General features: G+C 48.9%; 3 protein-coding genes across 5 annotated transcripts in view; 1 reads left to right on the top strand and 2 right to left on the bottom strand.

Annotated features, from left to right (window-relative positions):
• chrne (cholinergic receptor, nicotinic, epsilon) overlaps window positions 1-4010 on the bottom strand; it is a 6876-nt gene extending 2866 nt beyond the window's left edge. The window contains exons 1-9 of one of the 3 annotated variants that reach the window (XM_084698101.1): window positions 3852-4010; window positions 3251-3384; window positions 3075-3119; window positions 2585-2694; window positions 1632-1787; window positions 1054-1157; window positions 612-812; window positions 295-409; window positions 1-73 (exon numbers count right to left, since the gene is read on the bottom strand). The exon at window positions 1-73 is cut by the window's left edge and continues 42 nt beyond it. In XM_084698101.1, coding sequence (XP_084554227.1) covers window positions 1-73; window positions 295-409; window positions 612-812; window positions 1054-1157; window positions 1632-1787; window positions 2585-2694; window positions 3075-3119; window positions 3251-3384; window positions 3852-3915 — 1002 coding nt within the window. In that variant the 5' untranslated portion in view covers window positions 3916-4010. Of the gene's footprint in view, window positions 74-294; window positions 410-611; window positions 813-1053; window positions 1158-1631; window positions 1788-2584; window positions 2695-3074; window positions 3120-3250; window positions 3385-3636; window positions 3652-3851 lie in introns of those variants that run through there. The other 2 variants (XM_084698102.1, XM_084698103.1) reach the window with 2 other exon arrangements.
• A 3608-nt stretch (window positions 4011-7618) lies between these two features.
• gltpd2b (glycolipid transfer protein domain containing 2b) lies at window positions 7619-10157 on the top strand. The gene is made up of 4 exons (XM_084697473.1): window positions 7619-7740; window positions 8310-8368; window positions 8545-8729; window positions 8888-10157. The coding sequence occupies exons 1-4, from the start codon at window positions 7671-7673 to the stop codon at window positions 9444-9446; spliced, it is 873 nt and encodes a 290-aa protein (XP_084553599.1). The 5' UTR covers window positions 7619-7670; the 3' UTR covers window positions 9447-10157.
• Window positions 10158-11534: 1377 nt separating this feature from the next.
• Window positions 11535-21324, bottom strand: atp1b2b (ATPase Na+/K+ transporting subunit beta 2b). The gene is made up of 7 exons (XM_084698235.1): window positions 20926-21324; window positions 17299-17427; window positions 16930-17034; window positions 16344-16549; window positions 16052-16111; window positions 15326-15421; window positions 11535-15105 (listed from the first exon to the last, which is right to left on the bottom strand). The coding sequence occupies exons 1-7, from the start codon at window positions 21014-21016 to the stop codon at window positions 14938-14940; spliced, it is 855 nt and encodes a 284-aa protein (XP_084554361.1). The 5' UTR covers window positions 21017-21324; the 3' UTR covers window positions 11535-14937.
• Window positions 21325-22728: the final 1404 nt, after the last annotated feature.

Here is a 22728-nt window from a genome sequence, read left to right as displayed (position 1 = left end):
CAGGGAAATGTTTAGCACCACAATCTGATTGGTGGCGATGAGAGTAGTCACTGACATGACGAAGATGAGATACCTGGAGAGAGAGGAGGGAGAGAGGGGAGAGAGGAGCGAGGAGGGAGAGAGGGGAGAGAGGAGCGAGGAGGGAGAGAGGGGGGCAGAGGAGTGAGGAGGGGGAGAGAGGGGGGCAGAGGAGTGAGGAGTGAGGAGAGCAGAGGAGAGAGGAGAGATGAGACCTCACTTTGGGTTTCAGAGCTCTCTCTGATCAGTCACGTTCATAGACGCGCTTGGACTCACTTGCCAATCAGGGGAACGGAGAGGGAAGTTTCCGGGACCTTCTGAGCGATAAGGAAGAGGAAGACAGTCTGGGCTAGCAGGACTGAGATGGACACGGTCAGCTTCTGCCCTCCAGCTGTGGACCTCACAACAGTCAGATCTACCTCACAACAGTCAGATCTACCTCACAACAGTCAGATCTACCTCACAACAGTCAGATCTACCTCACAACAGTCAGATCCACCTCACAACAGTCAGATCTACCTCACAACAGTCAGATCTACCTCACAACAGTCAGCTCCACCACACAACAGTCACATCTGACAGGAAGCACTGACCCTGAGCGGGCAGGAAGTAGGCGAGCACGACCAGTGAGGAGATGAGCGAGCAGGGCAGGATGACGTTGATGATGTAGAACAGAGGCTTCCTCTGGATGATCAGGTTGAAGCTGATCTCCTGGTACTCCAGATCTTCAGGGGAGTAGCGAGTGTTGATCAGCTTCCTGCCCGGTCGGTGCTTGATGGCCCACTCTCCGTTCTCTGCAACAGGACAAGGTGGCAGAGTCACTCCAGATGTGATCACGTGTTGTTCAGCGTGCGTCATGCGAGACACTGTACTTTATTATTTTAGAAGACACTTCTATTAAAAGGGACATACAGAGAAGGATTTGAAACTACAAACACTCAAATGTTATTTTATGCCATCCCCTCTGTGGTTATTACATTGCTTGTGTGTTTTGATATATGTGGTTATGTGTGTGGTTGGGTGGGCGCACAGTACCAGTAAACGCTTCGGGGTCTATGTCCACCCACTCGATAGGTTTTTCAGACTCTGCGTCGATTGCCAATATAATGTCGAGCTCATTAGCGTTGTACGTCTGAGACCTGAGAAACAAAAGGCAACATGACACGACACACACACACACACACACACACAGAGGAAGCAGATGTTTTTATCCAAAAATACGTTTGTTGGGATCACAACACACAAGCTATTTCTTCTAAGAAGCTTCATACGAACATCTAGTGTAAAAACTTGAGGGTAGGTCGTCCTGAAATCATGCCTCAGTACTGTTTTAAGACTGACATTTTTTGGGGAAATATTTGCGAGGAATGTTCCTCTTTGTCTTAACTTCAAGCCTTGCTTAAATATGCTGACCTTTATTGATTTATCTTAGCATTGCATATATGAGGAGCAGGTGTTAAAAACTGTTGCAAACGAAGCATGAAACTTTCCACAAGCTATATTTTAGTAGACTACCTAACACATTTCTAGCCTTGTAGGCCTACAATTATTATTGGTCACAAACGTTATTCCAGATATCAAGACGGGTCCTCTGGGGGATGTATGACACTGACCTGAAGACCAGAGTGCAGTTCTGGTAGTCGAAAGGAAAGTAGGTGATCTCTATAGCGCAGGTGCTGCGATATATGGCTGGGGGGAGCCAGTACATGTAGCCTCCTGAATAGATCAGGACGTTAGCATAGTAAGCTACGTCAAACTTCCCATCGATGCTGCCAAACCGAGAGGAAGAAAGGAACACGAATTATAAGAAATAGGCAACCCTTTTAGTTAGGTTTACATCACAGCAACACTTTATAATAAGGTTACATGAACTACCGTGACGCTACTCAGCGACACTTCACATTGAGGTGACATTAACTGCCATTTAACTGTAATTCCAGGAAACTGTCTGTGTTCGTGTATGTGTGTCGCAATTATCTCAAGAACTGGGCACTGTATGAAGTTATAAGCCGGCAGGTGTCGTGTTCAGGACCCAAGGAAACATAGTGATGGAGTAACGTTGTTTGGATGAGCTGGTCTTGTTTAGAAAAAGTAAATAGGCCTCATAAAAACATATTGCCACCATTTTGAATTTTCTCTCCAGTGTCATATGATACGATCAGCAGGTGGTGCTATTGGTCAACAAACGAATCGGTCTCACTTTAGTTACCTCTAAATCCTCACCGTCACTATGTATGACAGTATTATCATACATTAATGGAAGGAATTTCTGTATGTGCACCACAAAGAACAATCAAATTTTATTTGTACAGCCCTTTTCTCAAGCAATGTCATAGACGGCTTCACAGATGCCCACAGATCAGCACCTACAACCAATCTAAACCCTCACAGAACACAAGGAAAATGTCATAGGAACAGCCAGAAAGAAAATGGAAGAAACACGAAGAGGAGAAAGCCGGCGAGGGAGGAACCAGGAGGACAGATTGTATCTGACCAGAGCCTGAGAGGTAAAAGACCAAGTCACCAAACTGACCCTGCAATGTTAAGTGTGCCGATCATAACTTACTTGTTCTCAAGGACGATATCTGGGAGCCAAACCATGTTGTATGGCACGCGGATCACATCGATGTTGAAGAACTCTGATGTGTTCCAGGACAGACGATAGTCTTCCCATTGCTGGGGGGAGAGAGGGAGGGAGAGGAGGAATAACAAATGGGGGATGGCGTTGGCAAGGGGGGGGGATGGAACACTTGGAGGACGACAGACATCTTTTCTTTTGGGACGTTACATGTGTAACGGGTGTGAACCTGTGAAACTCACTCCTCAGGTATGTAACAGGCTACCCGCGTCAACGAATAGCTAGCTTTTTTTTGGCGTAGCTGGTCGTGGTCGCGCATGGCAAGTCACGGCGTCGTGCGTTTGAGCCCAGTGAGTGGCGAACGAGCCTTGTCGTGACGGAGCGTGGCTACAGCTGTTACATACCCGTCACACATGTACAAATCAGTTGTGTGGTTTTCATGCAGATGAAGTGTGAGGAGAAAGCAGGAAGAACTCACTATCTCGATCCACACGTTGGTGGTTAGAGTCTCCTCCTTCTCGTTCTGTCGAGGAACAGGCGAAGGGAGCGTCTTTCATGAACAACATCAGCGACGGATGCACAACGTAACTGAGTGTGTCAACGTGTGTGTGCACGTGCGGGTGTGTGTGTGTGCACTTGTGTGTAGCCTCTTACCAGGGAGATCAGGTTGGTGAGGATCAGTTTGACCTGAACATCCACCTTGTCTGTGGGTGTCCGGGCTGGCCGGATGTTTTTGTTGTATTTGCTGAACAAATGCTTCATGAGAATGGACTCCTCGTTACACCTGACTGGGGGGAGAGAGGGGGAGAGAGAAAGAGGGAGAGCAAGAAGGGAGGGAGAGGTGAAGAGAGAGGGGGAGAGAGAAAAAAGGGGAGGGAGAGATGGGGTGAGGGGGGGAGGGGAGGGGAGAAGGGGAGGGATAAAGAGATTTGTTACTGAGGCTGTTGGTAAATACGAATCACAACGACAACACACAAGTCTGCACAACATCGTCATCACACATCTCTACATTACTGCACGCGCCATCCACGACTCAACACCTTGTTACCAAACTGACGTGTTCCCAGAGTCCTCTGAAGTAAACAGAAAAGGCTGAGATCTGAACTTCAGTTAGTTCAGTGAAGTTTCTCAGACTGAGCAGGACTGCTTCACAGAGGAGCAACAGCGCGCTCTTAACTCAAACTGCTAGCTTGGCGCCAAGGGCAGCACCAGAGCCTGTGAATCTGCCGGTTCCACCCCAGCCGCCTGTCCTCACCCTGGGAGACCCCCGTCCACAGCACAGCAGCGACCAAACACGTCCAGAAGTATCCGTCCGCCATCAGAGAGCGAGCAGCAGATAACGCTCACTCAGACGTGGAAAGAAAGAGGAAGGGTGAGACTATGTCTCGCGTCTCCCCACTGCCCCCCTCCCTCCTCCAGCTGTCGCTGGCTCAGGTTTCACGGCAGCCTGCTGCCAAACTTGGCCTCCCAGTTCCCCCTCTGGGATCAGCGGAACCGTCGTCACGGCGATGAGGACACCGACGGTCGTTATTGTTTTCGTACCCGCCAGTGTCGACATCACCCGCGCTGTTCCTCGTGGGGTCGTGACGAGAGACAAATGTCCATGTTCTGCGTTGTCATGTTTGCGGCTCCAGTTCAACTCCACAACACGCTCGGCGAGCGGCCTGCTGCTGTCCTGGCCGCTGATATCTGTGTGTGTGTGTGTCTGTGTGTGTGTCTGTGTGTGTGTGTGTGTGTGTCTGTGTGTGTGTCTGTCTGTGTGTGTCTGTGTGTGTCTGTGTGTGTGTGTGTGTGTGTGTGTCTGTGTGTGTGTGTCTGTGTGTGTGTGTGTGTCTGTGTGTGTGTGTCTGTGTGTGTCTGTGTGTGTGTGTGTCTGTGTGTGTGTGTCTGTGTGTGTGTGTGTGTGTGTCTGTGTGTGTGTGTGTATATATATCTTTATGTGTGTGTGTGAGTGCGTGTAAGCAAGGTGAACAGGTGCACAGGCCCAGCAGGGGGGGGGTGGGGCTGCGTCTCTTCAGGGGTCAAGAGGACGCTGAGACAGAAAACAGACTGGACACCGAAAGATTCTTGTCCATGTGTGTTTTCATTTGATTGTGTGTTATTGATTCTGTATGCGTGCATGCGCAAGATGTACATGGGCAGTAGGCCTAAGTCACAGAGAAAAGCTGAACTCGTAATGTCATATTCTTATTTAAATTCATAGAAACAAAGAAACAAACTGCGCAGGGTCATTTCCGACTACCGTAACCTGGACGACGTTGTATCTGTTCAAACGATCTCAATGTTGAATCATGAAGTGGTTTGAGGTGACGAAACGTGACTCCGCTGAGCCGACTGTCGGCAGGGCAGGTTTCTGGGTGAGGGAATGTGCTGGGCCAATTCCAGTCTCCGAGACGCACTTCTAAAAATAAAGAAAGTGAAACAGAGAGGAGCGTCTTTGCAGCACCAGCAAACCCTGCGAATATGTATATATACACTATATGTTTCTATTCATACAGTATATGTTTCTATATATGCGTGTGTCCGTGTGTGTTTGTACTAGAAAATCACCAGTGATCAGTCTAGTCCTGTGAGCAAACAATCACATTGTTGCACCTTGCCCCTAACTGCATTTTCATCCCAACCACCAAACACCACAACTGACAGGAGTTTTATCGACTGCAAACGACACGTTTTCATCGTTCAAAATCCAACAGCTTTCAAGTGAACAGACGAACAGGATTTGAACAAACGCCCCCAGCTTGCATGTAAGCACGCTGCACACCCACAGGAGTGTGCTGATTTTGTGTTGCCATTCCACTGCTTAATCCCGAGGCCCCATAACTCCTGACTCCCCGCCCGGCACTCTCGCCCGGCCGGAACACAAGCTACACAGGGATCCAGTTTGCTATGGAGCAAGACTCTGAAGACAAAAAACATCAAACAGAGGAAAGAGGATCTGTTGAGAGGAACCTTCCCTCTAGGAGGTTCCACTGGGCATGTCTCAGGAAGACGAGCAGGCCTGTAGAGAACAACCTCGCCCACAAGCCCGGAGGCCTTAGCCTCCTGCCCTCCACTGCCAAAAACATCTAGTCGAGTTTGTTTTTGACTACAAGTGGGTTTGAAGGATGAAGAGTAAATGTTGTGATAGCGTTGAGATACAGCAAGGAGTACAATGCTCCAGTTTTTATAAGAACGTGTAGAAATGTGTTTTGTATTATTATTGAATCATGTAGCACAGGCATATGACTAGACTGATGTGTGTGTGTGTGTGTGTGTGTGTGTGTGTGTGAGGCATAGATTACATAGAGGGAAACACACAGTAAGTCCTTGCTAAAATGAGATGTTCTCATTAGAGACCAGCCCCCCCTCTAAATGTCTGGCTAGTTCAGTTGGTACGTCCCAGGCAGTAAGTACCTCATGACCACCCCCCCCCCCCCTCCCCTCTTCTCCCTGCAGAATGAATGCCCCTGCTTTCACTTCCCTTTGTCGAGCTCTCCCTTGTGAAACCACGTGGCCCTGCTCCTTAGTCCTGGTGAAATGGTCCCACCTCCACCCCCCCCCACCCATCCACCTCCTCTCCTCCCCCACCTCTTGCCCCTGCCCCAGCCACTCCCCCCCCCCCCATCAGCACCCCTCTCCCCCAGTCCCCTCCCCCCAGCTCCCCTCCCCCCAGCCCTCCTGCACCAGCAGCCCCAGCCTGCTGGCTCTATTAGGGGGGAGAGCAGGCCCGTGTGAAGGGACCTCCTGTTTTATCACCCTGCTTATCTCAGACATTAGACCTGGCTGTTTCAGAAGTGGGACAAATCTGATGATGCACTTCTCTCTTATCTGATTTACGACTATACCTTCTGCACAAGCATGTTACCTTGGATAAAAGGATACGCTAAATGAATGAAAACATCCCATTCTATGGAAATGTGCTCTGGTGTTGTGGACACTAGTCTCGTATGAAAAACTTTACCGAAGGATAAGATCACTGTGGATTCATTCTACATTCAACCAGGCAGAATTCTACCCTGAATTTGAAATGAGTGTTTGTCCTCCTTGTCACTCGTGCAGTATAGTAGGATGGACTCCCTGCGGTTACTGATTAACAAGCACGTATTCTGATTCACAACACTCTGTTTAGCTTGTGACTTGGTCTGAGTTTAGTTTACTCCTCGCATGAAGAGGGGACACCGGACTGTCCTGATGTTGGGTCAGCCCTGGAGATGTCAAACACAAACAGAGTCATGTCACATGTCACAGCAGTCCACATCGAATCCAAAATTAACTCTACACATCAAAGTTTGTCCTCAGTATCCGTGACATTGTGATCCTCTGCTTGTGGTAAATTCTTCTGCAATCTCAACAAACAGATAAACATGTTTTGTAGCAGTTTGGCAAGAATCCTGTGCAAAGAAGAGGGGGGGGGCAGAGGGAGGTCCATGAAACAACCTGTGTTTACCCTGTGCTGATCAGGAGGGTCAGCTGTGCTCGGATATGAAAGACGAGGATCTCCGACAGGCAGGGTTATTGTTGGCCATCTTGCCTAATCAGCCAGGGAGTGAACTAAGCTAATCTCTGGACCCTGAGATTGAGCAACAAAGGACCGGGAGGGAGCAGTGTACTGGGGCCGGTGGGGGAGACGAAGGAGCTGGAGGAGAGACACTGCAGCCTGGTGAGAGAAGGAGGAGAGAGCTGGAGGAGGCTGTGTGGAAGGAAGGGAGGAAATGGACAATATTTAAAGCGAGGGCAGAAAAGGTTGGAAGTTAATGATTGATGGGATCATTGTCCGGGTGTGGTCCCTTGAGGAACGACGTCGAAGAGAAAGCAACTTTTGTCTGTGATTGAGGGGGAGGGAGCCGAGGAGGGGGGAGGGGGGGTCAGATTCAGGGACCAATAGGAAGACAGCTTGTGGTGACAGGGTGACAAGGGGGATGCAACTCGTGTGATGCGGAGCGGAATGGACAGAAAGTGAAGATGAGGAGAGGAGACTGAGAAGGAGAGGGGAGAGAAAAAGGGAGAGAGAGAGAAAGGGAGGGAGGGAGGGAGACAGAGAGAGAGAGAGAGAGAGAGAGGAGAGAGAGAGAGAGAGAGAGAGAGAGGTGATATGGGGGTGAAGGGGAAGGCTGCGTTGGCCATCCTGGTTCTACTGCTGTTCCTGGGGTCCATGTGGCTACGTAAGTACCGAGGCTGCCGAGTGTGTGCGTGTGACGTGTGTGTGTATCGTGTGTGTGACGTGTGTTTGGGAAGTGAGTTTGTGAACTGTGTGTGGGAAGTCTGTTCAGGAAGTGTGTGTGTGTGTATGTTCAAGCGATCCCTCTGTCTGTGTGTGTGTGTGTTTGTTCAGATGCAGCATGTTGGCCGCGTGGTTCCTTGTGTGTGGAATGTAAAGAGCATGTCACATGACGTGCTGGGGGCAGGGGCGGTCCAGCATGGTGGTCCTGCTGCTCTGTCTGAGGCAGGGTGTGAGAGGCTTGCTCTGCATGTGTGTGTGTGTGTGTGTGTGTGTCTGTGTGTGTAAGTGTGTCCAAAATGGTCCACATTATATGTAGCCGAATGAATCTCAAGGTATATTTGTTTTGATAACATATGATGTGTTGAATGGTACTGGTCACAGCTTGTATTGCTTCTCTGTACTGTCGACTGGTTTACTGGTTTACTGGTTGTACTTTGGTGGTACTACTTGTATTGAAATGTAAAATGTTGAGTTGTGTATCCAACTTCTTCTCCCTCTCTGCTGTAACAGAGGGAAGTCTGGATCGTCACTGGGAATCTTGTCTTAAAAGTTACAACCACTTTGATAACGTAAGAGGCAAGAATAAACAAATTATGTGCCCATCTTCGATCAGCTCAGTGGAACAAAACACATTAATGTGTATGGACCTATCTCTGTCTCTCTCTCTCTCTCTCTCTCTCTCTCTCTCTCTCTCTCTCTCTCTCTCTCTCTCTCTCTCTCTCTCTCTCCCTCCCCCCCCCCCCAGGATCCTCCTCTGTCCAACAGCAGTGATGTTTCTGTGCTGGAGGGGGAGGGGGAGGTGGCTGTGGGGGTGTGTCCAGGCCAGGTGTTCCAGGTGTCTCTGCTGCTGGCCAGCCTGCTGGCCTCCCCTGCCCCTCCCTCGGACGTCCTGCTGGAGCCCTACCTGGCCAGCTGGGACGAACTCATCAAGTAAGCAGCCCACACACCCGGCTGCTGGTCCAGGCTGTGCTAGAGGAATCTGGCTGAGCTCACTGACATCACTCACATAGGTCACTGTGAACTGGACTCTGTTGTTGACTGTCCCCCTCCCTCTCCTCCATTTCCCACCCGCCTCCCCCCTCCTCCAGGTTCATGGAGTCTCTGGGCCCCATGGTGGGCCTCATCTCCCAGGAGATTCAGACCAAGACCTCCATTATCCGCCACCTGGCCCTGGAGGAGGAGAAGAGGGGGGCTGACGGCCCCACCGGCGCAGGGGCCCGGCCCTCCTACTCCTCCGTGCGCCTCATGATCCAGGCGGAACTTGCCCGGGGCCTGGTGGACTTCCAGCACTACTCCGAGTCCGGCTGTCGCACCCTGCTACGGCTCCACAGAGCCCTGCTGTGGCTGCAGCTCTTCCTGGAGAAGCTGGCCGCGCCGCGCTCCGCCGGGAGACTCCGTAGCCCCTCTGAGCTGTGCCGCGAGGCCTACCAGAGCACCCTGGCCAAGCACCACACATGGCTCGTCCGCAAGGCAGCAGAGCTGGCCTTCATTGCCATGCCCGAACGAGGCTTCTTCTACCGGCTGGTCTGCGTCCAGAACCAGGAGGAGGCGAGCGCGGTCCTGCACAGGGTGGTCCGGGCCATCGGGGTGGTGTACGAGCGGACCCAGGCGGCTCTGGAGGAGCGCGGCATGCTGGATCTTCCTTAGGAGAAGGGCTGGGTGCCCCCTGGTGGCCTCCTCCGGTCATGCACCCTGTCCTCTCATGGCCCACGCCTCTCTTACACCGCCTGTGAGCGAGAGAGCTGACAGGCTGATGTTGTAGCGAGGACGCTGGGGCCGAGGACGTTTCTAATCTGCCAAAGCCCCAACACAAATATGTGAAATACAATCGGTTGTTGTGGAACATCTGCTGTTTATGTTTGAGACGACATTCCTCGGTTCACAATCTGCTCTGAGACGACCTCTGGGACTACTTAAAAAAAAAAACTTATTTCATAAACAATGAAGAAGATGCAGATGTGTAATTTTATACTGTAGATTATTTTTGATGACTAATTTAATCCAACAGCAGATTACTTGTTGTTGATTGCTCTCAATCAGATACTTGGGACAAGGTCCAGAATAACAGCACTGCAAGATTATAAAATAATGACATGGATCACAAGCTGAACGTAAGATGGACTTTATTCAGGGTAATCAAAATAACTATCTAAGGTTTATTAATGATCTAACCATTGTGTTGTAAGTATTCGATTTTGCACTTGTTTAAAACAAAATCATGACGTGTGGGTTACAGAATTGATGATAAATGAATCGCAGACCATTTCAAATCTATTCTTATTTTATGTGTTGCTGTGCTGCAGCTTGCAGTGTGCTTTCCCCCAGCAGAGGGCGCTGTGATAAAACACAAACCCTGAACTCTGACAGAGTCATTTACTCTGACATTAGTGACATAAGCAGTTCCTGCGCCCACCTGCCAAGTGTGTATGTGTGTGAGAGAGAGAGAGAGAGAGAGAGAGAGAGAGAGAGAGAGAGAGAGAGAGAGAGAGAGAGAGAGAGAGAGAGAGAGAGAGAGAGAGAGGGGGGCAGAACAGAGAGAGAGGGAGGGATATAGAGGTGAAAAGATGAGGGGAGACAGAGTGAGAGAGAGGGGGAGAAAGATAGAGGTGGAGGAGAGAGAAGGGGGAGAAGAAAGAGAAAGAGGGAGAGAGTGCGTGCGTGCGTGTCCTGTGTATCAGTTACTTGTGCTACCCTTCAGCAGACTATTTTAACCACTCTAATGCTTTGTAATCCTTGCTCTCTAGCCTGTCCTTCAACTAGGCCTTGGGTGAGAGGGAGGACAGGGAGGAGGGGGAGGAGGGGAGGAAGGAGAGGGGGGGACAGGGAAGACAGGGAGAGGGGGAGGAGGGGAGGAAGGAAAGGGGGGGACAGGGAAGACAGGGAGAGGGGGAGGAGGGGAGGAAGGAAAGGGGGGGACAGGGAAGACAGGGAGAGGGGGAGGAGGGGAGGAAGGAGAGGGGGGGACAGGGAAGACAGGGAGAGGGGGAGGAGGGGAGGAAGGAGAGGGGGGGACAGGGAAGACAGGGAGAGGGGGAGGAGGGGAGGAAGGAGAGGGGGTGACAGGGAAGACAGGGAGAGGGGGAGGAGGGGAGGAAGGAGAGGGGGGACAGGGAAGACAGGGAGAGGGGGAGGAGGGGAGGAAGGAAAGGGGGGACAGGGAAGACAGGGAGAGGGGGAGGAGGGGAGGAAGGAAAGGGGGGACAGGGAAGACAGGGAGAGGGGGAGGAGGGGAGGAAGGAAAGGGGGGGACAGGGAAGACAGGGAGAGGGGGAGGAGGGGAGGAAGGAGAGGGGGGACAGGGAAGACAGGGAGAGGGGGAGGAGGGGAGGAAGGAGAGGGGGGGACAGGGAAGACAGGGAGAGGGGGAGGAGGGGAGGAAGGAGAGGGGGGGAGGGGGAGGTGAAAGGGATAGTAGGGAGAGAAGTGAAGGTCAGAACATAGAAGTCAAGGTTTGAGGTAATCCTGTCAGGTGTTTAGAGTCAGTCAGAGGCAGGACACCATGAAACCAACCTGGTATAGAGTCAGTCCAGAGGCAGGACACCATGAAACCAACCTGGTATAGAGTCAGTCTAGAGGCAGGACAGGTGAGACCATGAAACCAACATGGTAGAGTCAGTCTAGAGGCAGGATACCATGTTACTCACCTGTTAAAGACGTGACAGAGAAGTGACAGAGGGCAGTCAAAAGAAATAGACATGATAAATAATCAGATCAAACACTCTGGAAATCCTTCCAATCACCTTTATTGATTTCTCTATTGTTTTTTACATGAACATGAGCAAAAACAAACCAAAAAGTAAACATACAGTAACAGCAACAACTTAAGATTTCAAGAGAATAGAATTATCAACCATTTATATTTAAAGTGAAAGACTGTCCCAAACTGATTTCTGTCTCGTATCACTTTCTTGTGTTTGTTCTTCATCTTCTGAATCCATGTGTTTAATTAGGTAGTATTAACATCAGTTATTAGAATATAATCAGAATTAGACCAAAAAACGTTGAGAAATGCTTAAACTCTCTCTCTAGGGTCAAATCCCATTTTTTACTCTTCAGTTTACAGATCTTAAACTCACACCCACCTCTGTGAGGTATCATTCACCTGCGACTCAAGCAAATGTTGCACCACTGCAAACACTCAATACTGCAAATGGCTTGGTTGTAACCAAAATAAGAAATAATTAACTACATTCAAAAAGTATTTTGTTTTGAACCATCTTAAATTCTTACACAATTATTGAGATTACTGGTGACCCAGTGTGCTGTCTGGATGCATTTATATAATCCAAGATAAAACATTCTTTCCTTTTTACAACAAAATAACATAAAAAATACTTGATCTCTTTTTTTTTAATAAAACCAATATGCTTAGTAATCTGTTGGTCAGTCTTGAAAATGGGCGTTGGCAAACATCTGTATAATATCTTTATGTGAACATCTTATTGACATGTTCAGTCTTTCTCCCTCACTCTCTCTGTGATTTATGACTCTATTCATGTGCTACAGCCATTCCAGGATTAAATACGTCATACAGCCACACAGGAAGTAAATATATTGCTTTTTGAAATACATCTCCAAACGATCATAGAAAAACAGATGACTGGAGACGATAATGATCAACATTCTGTGACGCTGGAGCAAAACTGATTCTGTCCACCAGGAGGCACTGATGTCATCAAACCTGCTCCTTCTATGTGTTTCTAATGAATACAACTGCTAAATGACACTAACGACATGAGGTCTACGATTCCCCTGGAACGTCTTGGTGCCACCCCAGAGACCAGTGTTGTTGGACCAGAACCAGAACCAGGACTAGGACCAGAACCAGAACCAGGACTAGGACCAGAACCAGAACCAGGACGTCATGCAGTCAGAACTCTCATGAGCATCTTTGGTTGAAAAAGGGAATGTTGTAAACTGTCCTATATTCTCACTTGATCACACAGTGTAGTCTGTGCTGAAGACATGAGCGGGTCAGTGCAGTTGTTAGGGTTAGCATCCCAATCTGGCATGGTGTGCTGGCCCAGGTTCCATATGTCTTTCAAAGAAAGGACAAATCAGAATACCTGTTTGGGATTAGCCAACCAGATTAAGAGATTACAGACAAAGTGAGCAGGACAGGAAGGCTAATGAGGAAGTGTAGGCGTTCTGTCCCTCTTCCCTGCATGTTCAAACAGGCAGCAGTCACCCACCAAAGGACTGGCTGTTCTAAATCACAGTCTGTTCACGTGCCTGATGTCTGGATTGAACCCTTAGATGGAAGTGTATCTGTAAACTGTGCCGTGTGGGTCATCCCGGGCGCATGCAAACAGGGTCCAGGCTGAGGAGCTTGTTGTATGCTCAACACAGAACAGGAGGAGGATTTACTGAGAGAGACTAAGGCCAAACGACAGTGGAGGTCATTAGAGGGGCCCTTATTCCCGGCCAGGGAACTGTGTTTAGCTGTGTTGAGCTGTGCCTAGCTAGGGTGCTGTGTTTAGCTGTCATTGCTTGAATCATCCAAAGCTCCAAGATTGCACCAGAGCACAGGAAACTCATGTCTCACTAGACATGGCCCCACCCACCACAGTTTAGTGGGACTGGTTCTGCGCTGGTCTCCCCACTGGTCTTCCCCCTGGTCTCCCCCCTGCTGTCATCCATCTTGAAACAGCTTAACACGTAACAGCCGAGAATCCTACCTCAAGCTAAATCACTTCAACCAATGAGATCAAACCTTCTTTTCTACAATGAGTGACTGAACAGACTCCAGACTATCTGGTACACTCCTAGACTAGTCACACATTCCCCCTAAGGGCAACTACAGGAGAACTCTAAATGCACAAACATGATCACTTGGTCCGATAAATTGATGACTGTTTGGAAAAAAAAGAACAACAAAAAACATTTTCTATCCTCCTTCTCCAACGTAACACAGTTAAAACATATCACCTTCACATGAACACAAACCCATAGCAAATCAATAAAAAAACCCTCCAGTGCCCAGCTCCTCATTCACAACCCGGTGCATGAGAGGAGTCGTACATGTGTGAACATACCAAGTCCTTTCATTCCCCAAGACATATGAACATGAGGGATTGGTTGGCCTGTCATGAACTTCGAACCAACGGGTAATAAACTTTCTGTGAGTGAAAATGAAGTTTGATCATGTGACCTAAATATTGCACATTGTACATGCAATTTCCCGACCAACAGTTAGAATTATTTTGTATTGTAAATGGGATAAACAAACATATCCAAGCGCACATAACAAACACACACGCACGCACTCCCCCCCCCACACACACACACACGCAGACACACACTTAAAGGTATTGACTTCAAACCACCCCTTATTGGGAGAGTAAACAGCTATCTCATGTTCCCAGTAAACAGTGACTGTGTGTAGGTTTTCAGATGGACGCTGCCATACAGCGCGGCTCTCCTGGTGGTCAGTATGACAGATCCTCATTAATAATTGACAAACAGCATTAAACTGAGACAAGAGGCCTCTCAGGACACTAAAGACAACACACACATGCACTTAGCTCCTGCTTCCATCCACCAAAACATGAGTTATTCATTTCGCTTGTTTGATTATTATTTTAAGTGCAACAAAATAGACATACTGATATAAGGTTATGATACTGTATAAATAGATATACACACTGTGGTACTTTGTGTATGTTCACACGTAGAGGGGTACTCTATAGAGAGCCATCAGCAGGGAGACAACAGGAAGCAGATATGCTGCGCTGTCTCTCCTGGCAAACGTTCAAATCATACATGTTAATGTCCTCTATAGGTCCTAGTTACTCATGCAGTATAAATATACTTCACCTCAAACTAATTTACCGAAAATGATTCATCCCAAAGCGCACAGACAGAAACGGAGCCAGGAAGAACACCCTCTCTTTCTCCTCCACTCCTCCACTCCTCTCGACCTCCTCTTCCCCCTCTCGTCCTCCTCCTCTCATGCAACAGGACACACAATGTCCAAACAGTCGGGGAAGCGGAGAGCTGTAAACATGTTTTAGATTTTCTGTGAGGGGTGTTCCTCAGGCTGGTCGTTTCTGTCAGTGTGACCTTGTGCAAGGAATGAAGAGATGACTAGAGGGTGTGGGGAGTGTAAGAGGAGGGGGTGTTGTGAGGGAGTATGGATCTATTTTTTTGTGTTGATTCTTAGTTTGAAAGACACTTTCCCGGCAAACTTGTCTCTTTCGCTGCCGGAAGGAATGTTGTTTGCGTTGATCCTGCACTCAACGTTCACATCCACGTTGGCGGTGATGTTGGCGAACTTAATGGCCACCAGAGGCTGGGAGTAGTTCACCTGGAGGAAGACAGCAGCAAACACCCTCACATGTTGGTCACAGACTGGGGCCGTGTTTCAAATCCCTGTTCTTGAGTGCATTTTCTGTCACATTGTAAACTGTTGTGTCACACGTTCTGCTGAATGTTGCGTGCAACACGGATTTACATTTGAAGTGATGTCCTAAACAATATTAGGAATCAAGGGATGTTGACGGTTAGTGGGTTATTTCAGTTTTTACCTGAGCTTTCTTGCCGTAGTACGGATAGTACATGAGGTTGAAGGTGCCGTTGGGAGGGTAATATATCAGGGATCCAATCGACTCGCTGTCTTCTTTCTGCAGCGGGGGCAATGACATGAATCATTTAGGAGAAGCTGTGATCCAAAACACACAAATAGTGCATGTAGAAAGAAGTGCGGATCAGAAGTGCATTGTTCTAACAGTGTTTCTGTGATTGGAGTCAAGGAACGGTATTAGGTGTCAAGTAACCACACCTCAGTTACCGGCTAAGAAACAACAATAATATCTACACACACTCTCTCCTACAACAAAAGGACACATTTTCCTCTACATTTATCTGCACACTACACACGTTTGTGTATGTATGTATATCATGGTCACCACCATATCCTGAATCCCTTACTACTACTAACCTAATATTTACCCAAACTACAAACTAATCAAACTCTATGAGTTTTATCTTCTTGTTGTATCTTACCCATTCATCTTTGCCAATTCTAATCCTCTGATGGACAGAAGAGAACAAGGGAAGGAGTGGAGAGCAGCAGAGAGGATGAGGAGAGAGACATGACAGGCAGCACTGTGACACGTGACACGCCCGGGGAGGGCCTCAAACAGAGACAAGATGGATGTGCCTTGAAAAATGAAATGGCAGTTGTGTGTTGAGGAGGAAGAGGAGATGGAGGTTCAGTTGTGTGTATTGAGGAGGAAGAGGAGGTTTGTCACCTTTGGTCCACAGGTGACATAAGGAGCTTGGCCGTCTTTTCCTGGCAACAACCCGATTACCTGCAGATAGACAGACAGGCAGTTAGACAGACAGACAGACAGGCAGACAGACAGATATACAGACAGATATACAGACTGACATACGAAACAGATGTACACCACCGTAGAACACCAGTCATGCGATTTTGCATCTAAAAGCTGTGTCCTTCACTAGAACTGTCTCTTTCTGAATCCCCTCCAGGTCTCCTAGCAACACCATCCCAACCCTCTCCCATCCCCCACCCTGCCTTACCCGGTTCAGCTTGATAATGATGCACGGCTTGCCATCCTGGTATCCATAGTAACGGTCGTTTATTCCGGAGCATTCTTCCAGTACGGTGCGGTTGAACTGGCAGGAGCGTTTGGGGTTGTTCTTTACGTCTCCACTATCGTCCTGGACGAAGTACTGATCCGGTGTGCACATGTCGTTCGTCTGGGCCTGGAAGGAGTCGTTATACGCTGCCAAGGACAGAGGTCGGAGGTCAGAGGTCAGAGGGGAAAGAGACACCTGGAGCAGCTCAACACAGAGGAACACACCTGGCAGGACATGTTTTTGCCGTGCAAACCACAAAAATATATAAAAATATCTCTTTCGCCATGATGGAAGGTGTGTTTGTGAGGTGTGTGGAGGGGTGTGGAGGGGTGTGTGGAGGGGTGTGGAGGGTGTGTGGAGGGTGTAAAAGCGTGTGGAGGGTGTGTGGAGGGTGTGTGGAGGGTGTAAAGGCGTGTGGAGGGTGTGTGGAGGGTGTAAAGGCGTGTGGAGGGTGTGTGGAGGGTGTAAAGGCGTGTGGAGGGTGTGTGGAGGGTGCAAAGGCGTGTGGAGGGTCAAGGAGACTCACGGTTCAGGAACTTATCCAGTGCCTGAGCATAACTGTCCCAGCTCTCTGTGTCCTCCGTGTTGTACACTATCTCCAGAGCTTCCCCTCTGGGTCTGATCATCATTCCTACACACACACACACACACACACATATATTTAGACAGGCGAGTACTACAGAATACAGATATACTGCCGTGACAAGTCCAGGACAAAACTGTAAAGGTGAATTCATCGTTGCATGTTGGCCAGGACATTCTGGCAAAAGAGTTTTCAGACCTCAATGAGCCCTTCCTGGTCAAACGAAGGTTCAAGGTTAAATCAGTTAAAGGTTAAAGGATGGTTAAAGGTTAATTCAGTTAAAGGTTAAAGGATGGTTCAAGGTTACAGTACCTGGAGTGGACAGCCTGTCCTGCCAGGTGGGCTTGTGGTCGTCCAGGGTCTGCAGCATCACGTACATGGTGAGAACGAACACCCCCGCCAAGAAGATGTAGAACACCAGGTAGAAGAGCAGGATCAGCCCTGCGCGGGGACAGGAAGCAGACACCCTCAACTTCCTGCTGCGCCAACCACATCCACGGGGTTCCTTTATGACGCTTTGATCCGAAGCGACGTAATGACCGATCATGACAGGATATAGCTGGTCAGAAGTATATGGGTCTAACGGTGTTACATTGTGAGAGTCAGAACATGGATTTACCAGACGTAGTGCAAGGAAACTTCACGTCAGCTACCAGGCATGGCGCAACAATGATAATATCTGAACAGTCAGAAATAGCTCAACCATTCTGCTACATGGTCCAGCCCAGCAGTAACATCTCAACCACAGTGCTGCATGGTACGGCACACATATGCAGTATATCACATCTGAATTGCTGGATCAAGTTTGTGAGTGCTGCTGGTATTACTGCTCCTACTGATGTTCCTGGAGCTATCACACCCAGTCCTCCATTTTGAGACGGGTCAAAATACCAGCTTACAAATTTAGCTGTTCCCTTCTCACACAGCATTGATGAATCCAGGGTTGAATGGCTGGTCTTTGTGTAATTTAATTATGAAGTAACTCTAACATGGAGCTGAGCAGAGTTGGGGGGGTGGGGAGTGGTGACAGACGGAGGGAGGAGGAGGAGGAGGAGGGAGGAAGGGTGGTGACAGACGGAGAGAGGAGCCCTCCTAGAGATAAGTGACAAGGGTCAGGGGATTAGAGCTTGTGTTCTGCTCATATTGACACATCCAGGCCACCGTAACTCCAGCCCCTGACGAATCACCGGCAGGCAACGACCTCTAGATGTAGTAAAATGATATAACATCCACATCCATGATTTTAGAATAATTTGATTCAAAGTACTAGGAACCAGTCCAGTATGCCAGTCCAGATGCATTTTGGGTGAAATCCAACAAATTAATCACATGAGCTGATTAGAATTATCATCGCATCCTCCTCCCCTCCCCCTCCTCTCTGCTTTCTCCAACACCCGAGGCCCATCATGAAAGCAGCCTGCATCTTTGCTGGATAGGGCCCACCGCGGAGCTCCACCTTGGGACCCCCCCCCCCTGTCAGAGACAACACTGAAGCCCACCGTGGAGCTGCACTGATGGGCCCCCTGTCCCAGGGTCTCACTGCCATCCCAGAATGCTCTGCATGGGGTGGAGATGCTCCTCTGTGGGATCGGTTACAAACCGGAGGCTTTTGGTGAGTGAGAGTGACTGGCTGTGTGTGTGTGTGTGTGTGTGTGTGTGTGTGTGGAGGAGGTTGTTGTGATCCGATGGGTGTAACTTCATACAGAGAGGATCGGATGAGGAGGACCCCTGCTGAGACAGCAGGTCATGCCAGGGAGGCCCTGTGCTTCCTGCAGCATCAGATCCTCCTGCTATCATCTAACCCTGGATACACACTTTGGCTGTGTCCCAACCCCCTCTCTACCATACCGCTGAGTATCTCTGTAGTATCCAACATTGTATGGCAGTAAGGGTGATGGGATGCACCATTGGTCTTTAGCTCGCACACCTTCCCTGGGAAGCGTGCTGGGTGGGGGTCATGGGTCAGGCCGGGTCACCATCCCGGATCCTGCTAGGGTGTCTGGTTCTCTCTGAGCGCTCGGAACCAGACGCTGACAGATGTTCTGCCCTCTCTGCCTTCACTTAGCCTTTCTTTTCAGCCCTCTATCAGACAGGGTTGAAAGCAAGGAACAAAATGTCGTCCTGGGTCGGCTCATTGGGTTGGATCTCCTCCCGTGATGATGGGTGTGTCTTTCACTGGTTGGGGTGATATTGAGTAGTGAATGCTGATGTTGTCACTCAATTATAAAGATTAAACAACATGCATATGAGCTGGGGGTCTTTTAATATTCAAGATCTTTGCAAAGGATCAAACAACTATTTACATAATTGCTCTGACACACAAACACTCAAGCACGCGCACACACAAACACACACACACACTGGCACACTGTAGACTGTCAGAGAAATTCCACTCAAATGAGTACACTCAATTCACCAATACTTTTATTTCTGACACGCACAAACGACTTAATCTTTCTAGACTGCACTATCTAAATTGAGATTCCTGTGAGAGTTATGAGATGTGTAGATACGGGCCCAGATCAATAGCACCACGCTGGTCAGGATAGACCCGTCAAAGATCCAAGAATAGCCTATCTGTACACGTTTGGGTTTGCTACAGGAATAGAGGAATTAAGCAGCCTTAAAGAGCACGGCTTAGCGAGGCGAGCAGTCCTCAGAACACCCGGAGACTTTGACCGGGCCGAGCAGGTGGTACCGGAAGAAAACTGGAGTCATGGTAACCACACCCAATGACATCACCGTCTATCAGAATGCGTGTTGAATAGAAGGGCTATAAATGCTGATTTGTTTGATGTCATGAAGCCTACATTTTATTGTCTTGTCATTCTCTCTCTCTCGCTGGCTGTGTGTGTAGGTGGAGGAATGTGGTCTCATCTTTAGTCGCCTACATTTAATTTCAGAACACAAGGGGAATTAAATCGTCCAATAATTTAAAATCTGCCATTGATATTCGCCGGTCAGCCAATGAAGTCATTAGATTAGGATTAAATCCATCGCTGATTTACTCCCCGTGGGTTGGGGGAGGGGGGTGGGGTGGGGGGGGGGTTGGAGGTGATACAAATAGAACTGGGCCTTCGGCTTTGCACAGATTAAAAAACCCCAATGTCATTAGAAAAGAGCCATATGCGCGTATTTAATTTCCACGAACCTTGGAATCTGCTGCAGGTTGGAGTGATATGCACAGAGAGACAGCCAATGGGAATTTTCTTGCTTGGCGCATTATGTAAGACATGGACGCCAAGTGCACGAGTCTATTCGTTAGGATACACATAGCCTAACTGCTCGAGCAAATGACATATCTGTATAATTTTACCAATTGAAGCTCAAAAATGTGCAACAACACAAATATCTTCGTTCAAATGTACATGTTGAAACTAAAATGTGAAAATATACAGAAAATGGATGCAACATGTCCTGTTCTGTTAGATTACAGCGCACCAGATGGTGGATTAGCTTTATCTGAAATCACTCTGCTGAGGACATTCAGTGTTTTAGTGCACGACGAACTATATGAACTGTCGTTTGTCCGATTCAAATGAACCCCCGAGCCAACTCGAGCCCCGGCGCATTGCGCAGGGAACTCGGTGGAATTAATTATTAAATAAAAAAAGAATCATGCAGGCAAATGTTGCCGGCTCCCGTAGGCGCATCCGCACCAAGTGCCGCATTTGAGTTTCAGCACCTATCGCACTGGACAGCGACTAAGCTCATTACCTAATGGCCTGTATGCAGTATGCTAACGTTGAATGGCGCAAAAACGCTAATACATTTTTTTAATTTATTCCGCTCGGTGCTCTCTGTGCCGACTGAACAAGCTGGACTACTGTGTTGGGTGACCGACGCATACGAATCAAATCAATAGGAAACCCTCTGAGGTGTTGGAGGAGTGATGGAGGCGGAGGAGCGGCGGATGCAGTGATGGACGACCGCACTCACCCCAGCTGCTCGCGGTTCTGCCCAGGAACTCCCGCGTCCTCGGGTTCCAGATAAACTCCTTCCAAGTGCTCTTCTCTGCATCCTTTGCCATGTTGACGTGTTGTTGGTCTACCGGTTCTTACGACTCTTTGGTTTCGGGTGAAATGGCCCTCTTAGGTGTGCGGCCTAAACTGTAAAGCCAGTTATTATATGGCTGTGTCAAATAAGCAGCACCAATTAGTCAAACACAGAAGCCTTCGATCATGCGCGTGGATAAAGACTTTCCCCGAAAGAAATGAATAAGAAACCCGACACTGTCGACAGTATCTGATTACGGATGGTGACGACTATGAAGCCGATGCTATACTCACAGACCCACAATCTTCCCTCCCCCTGAATCTAGTCCGCATGCCGCAGAGTTTAGATGACTGATGCAGAACTGTGCTGATACTGCGGTAAAGCGCGCTCTCCTCCTCCCACCGCAAGCCTCTCTCTCGTTCACCGTCATTTGGCCCACGAGCCCCCCCCCTCCCGCCCCCACCCTGCCATCGAGTCGATCCCTTCCTCCTAGGAGAACACGAGACGCTAAACAGATTGCTTTTCTATCCAATCAGATTCCCTTGAATTTAAGGGCTATGCGATGACGCGACTTTTAGAGGGAATGAGCGTCAGTCATGAAAGAGTGTCAAACATGGTGGATTCCTTACTCCCCAACTCTGCTCTACCTAGCCTAGCATAGCCAGTCCTGCCTATCGCAGCAAAATACCCACCTTAAGACCCTCCCAAGCCTAACCCTGCCTAACCCAGACATACTCAAGTTAGGCTAACCCCAGCCAGTTTCAATCCTGCCCTACCCAATACAGCCCAGACCTACCTAACCCTACCCAACCCAGACCTACCTAACCCTACCCTACCCAACCCAGACCTACCTAGCCCTACCCAACACAGCCCAGACCTACCTAACCCTACCCAACACAGCCACAACCTACCTAGCCCTCCCAGCCTAGTCCTGTCCAGCCCTTAGCAGCCCCACCCCACCCAGACATACAGAGCCTGTCTCCTTCTTGGCTTTCAGCAGCACTAGTTGTGCAGCAACTCCCTGAACCCTGCCTCTCATCGATCTGACAGCAGGCTTTCATTAGCAGGCTTGGCTGGGTCTGGGTCTGCATAGCGTGGAGGTGGTGTCTGGGTCTGGACCTGCATAGCGTGGAGGTGGTGTCTGGGTCTGGACCTGCATAGCGTGGAGGTGGTGTCTGGGTCTGGACCTGCATAGCGTGGAGGTGGTGTCTGGGTCTGGACCTGCATAGCATGGAGGTGGTGTCTGGGTCTGGACCTGCATAGCGTGAAGGTGGTGTCTGGGTCTGGCAGCCCAGCTTCCCTCACAGCATGATACCAGGGACTGAGGGACACAAGCAAACTCAACTTTTAAGACTAGTTCTGACTTGTATGTCACTGTGTGTTTGTGTGTGTGGATAGTAAACGTGTGTGCTCAAAGTGTGTGTGTGTGTGTGCTGCATTGATATGTGCCCGCATCAAGCAAATTGCTTTGGAGAAGAGCAGCGGCGCCCTCACCTGGATATGTTGAGTGTTGCAGCATGGAGGATACCAGAGCAAGGTCATCGAGTTCGCAAACCATCAGGGTCCTGTCTCTGAGAGAACTACATATTAGACATTCAGGGGTGGAGCAGTGATTTGAAGATGTGTGGAGGTTGTAAACTCATACCACAATCATTCCAAAATATCTGCAATATGAATATAAAACATAAACGTGATTATCTTTACAGTTTGTATAGTAAATACTGTGTAACAGCATGAAACAGGAGA

This window comes from Hypomesus nipponensis, chromosome 5 (genome assembly GCF_054491055.1).
Source record: "Hypomesus nipponensis isolate SF chromosome 5, ASM5449105v1, whole genome shotgun sequence".
NCBI lineage: Eukaryota > Metazoa > Chordata > Actinopteri > Osmeriformes > Osmeridae > Hypomesus > Hypomesus nipponensis.
The sequence above is the reverse complement of the archived record's forward strand: the minus strand, read 5'-3'. Positions and strand labels throughout refer to the sequence as shown.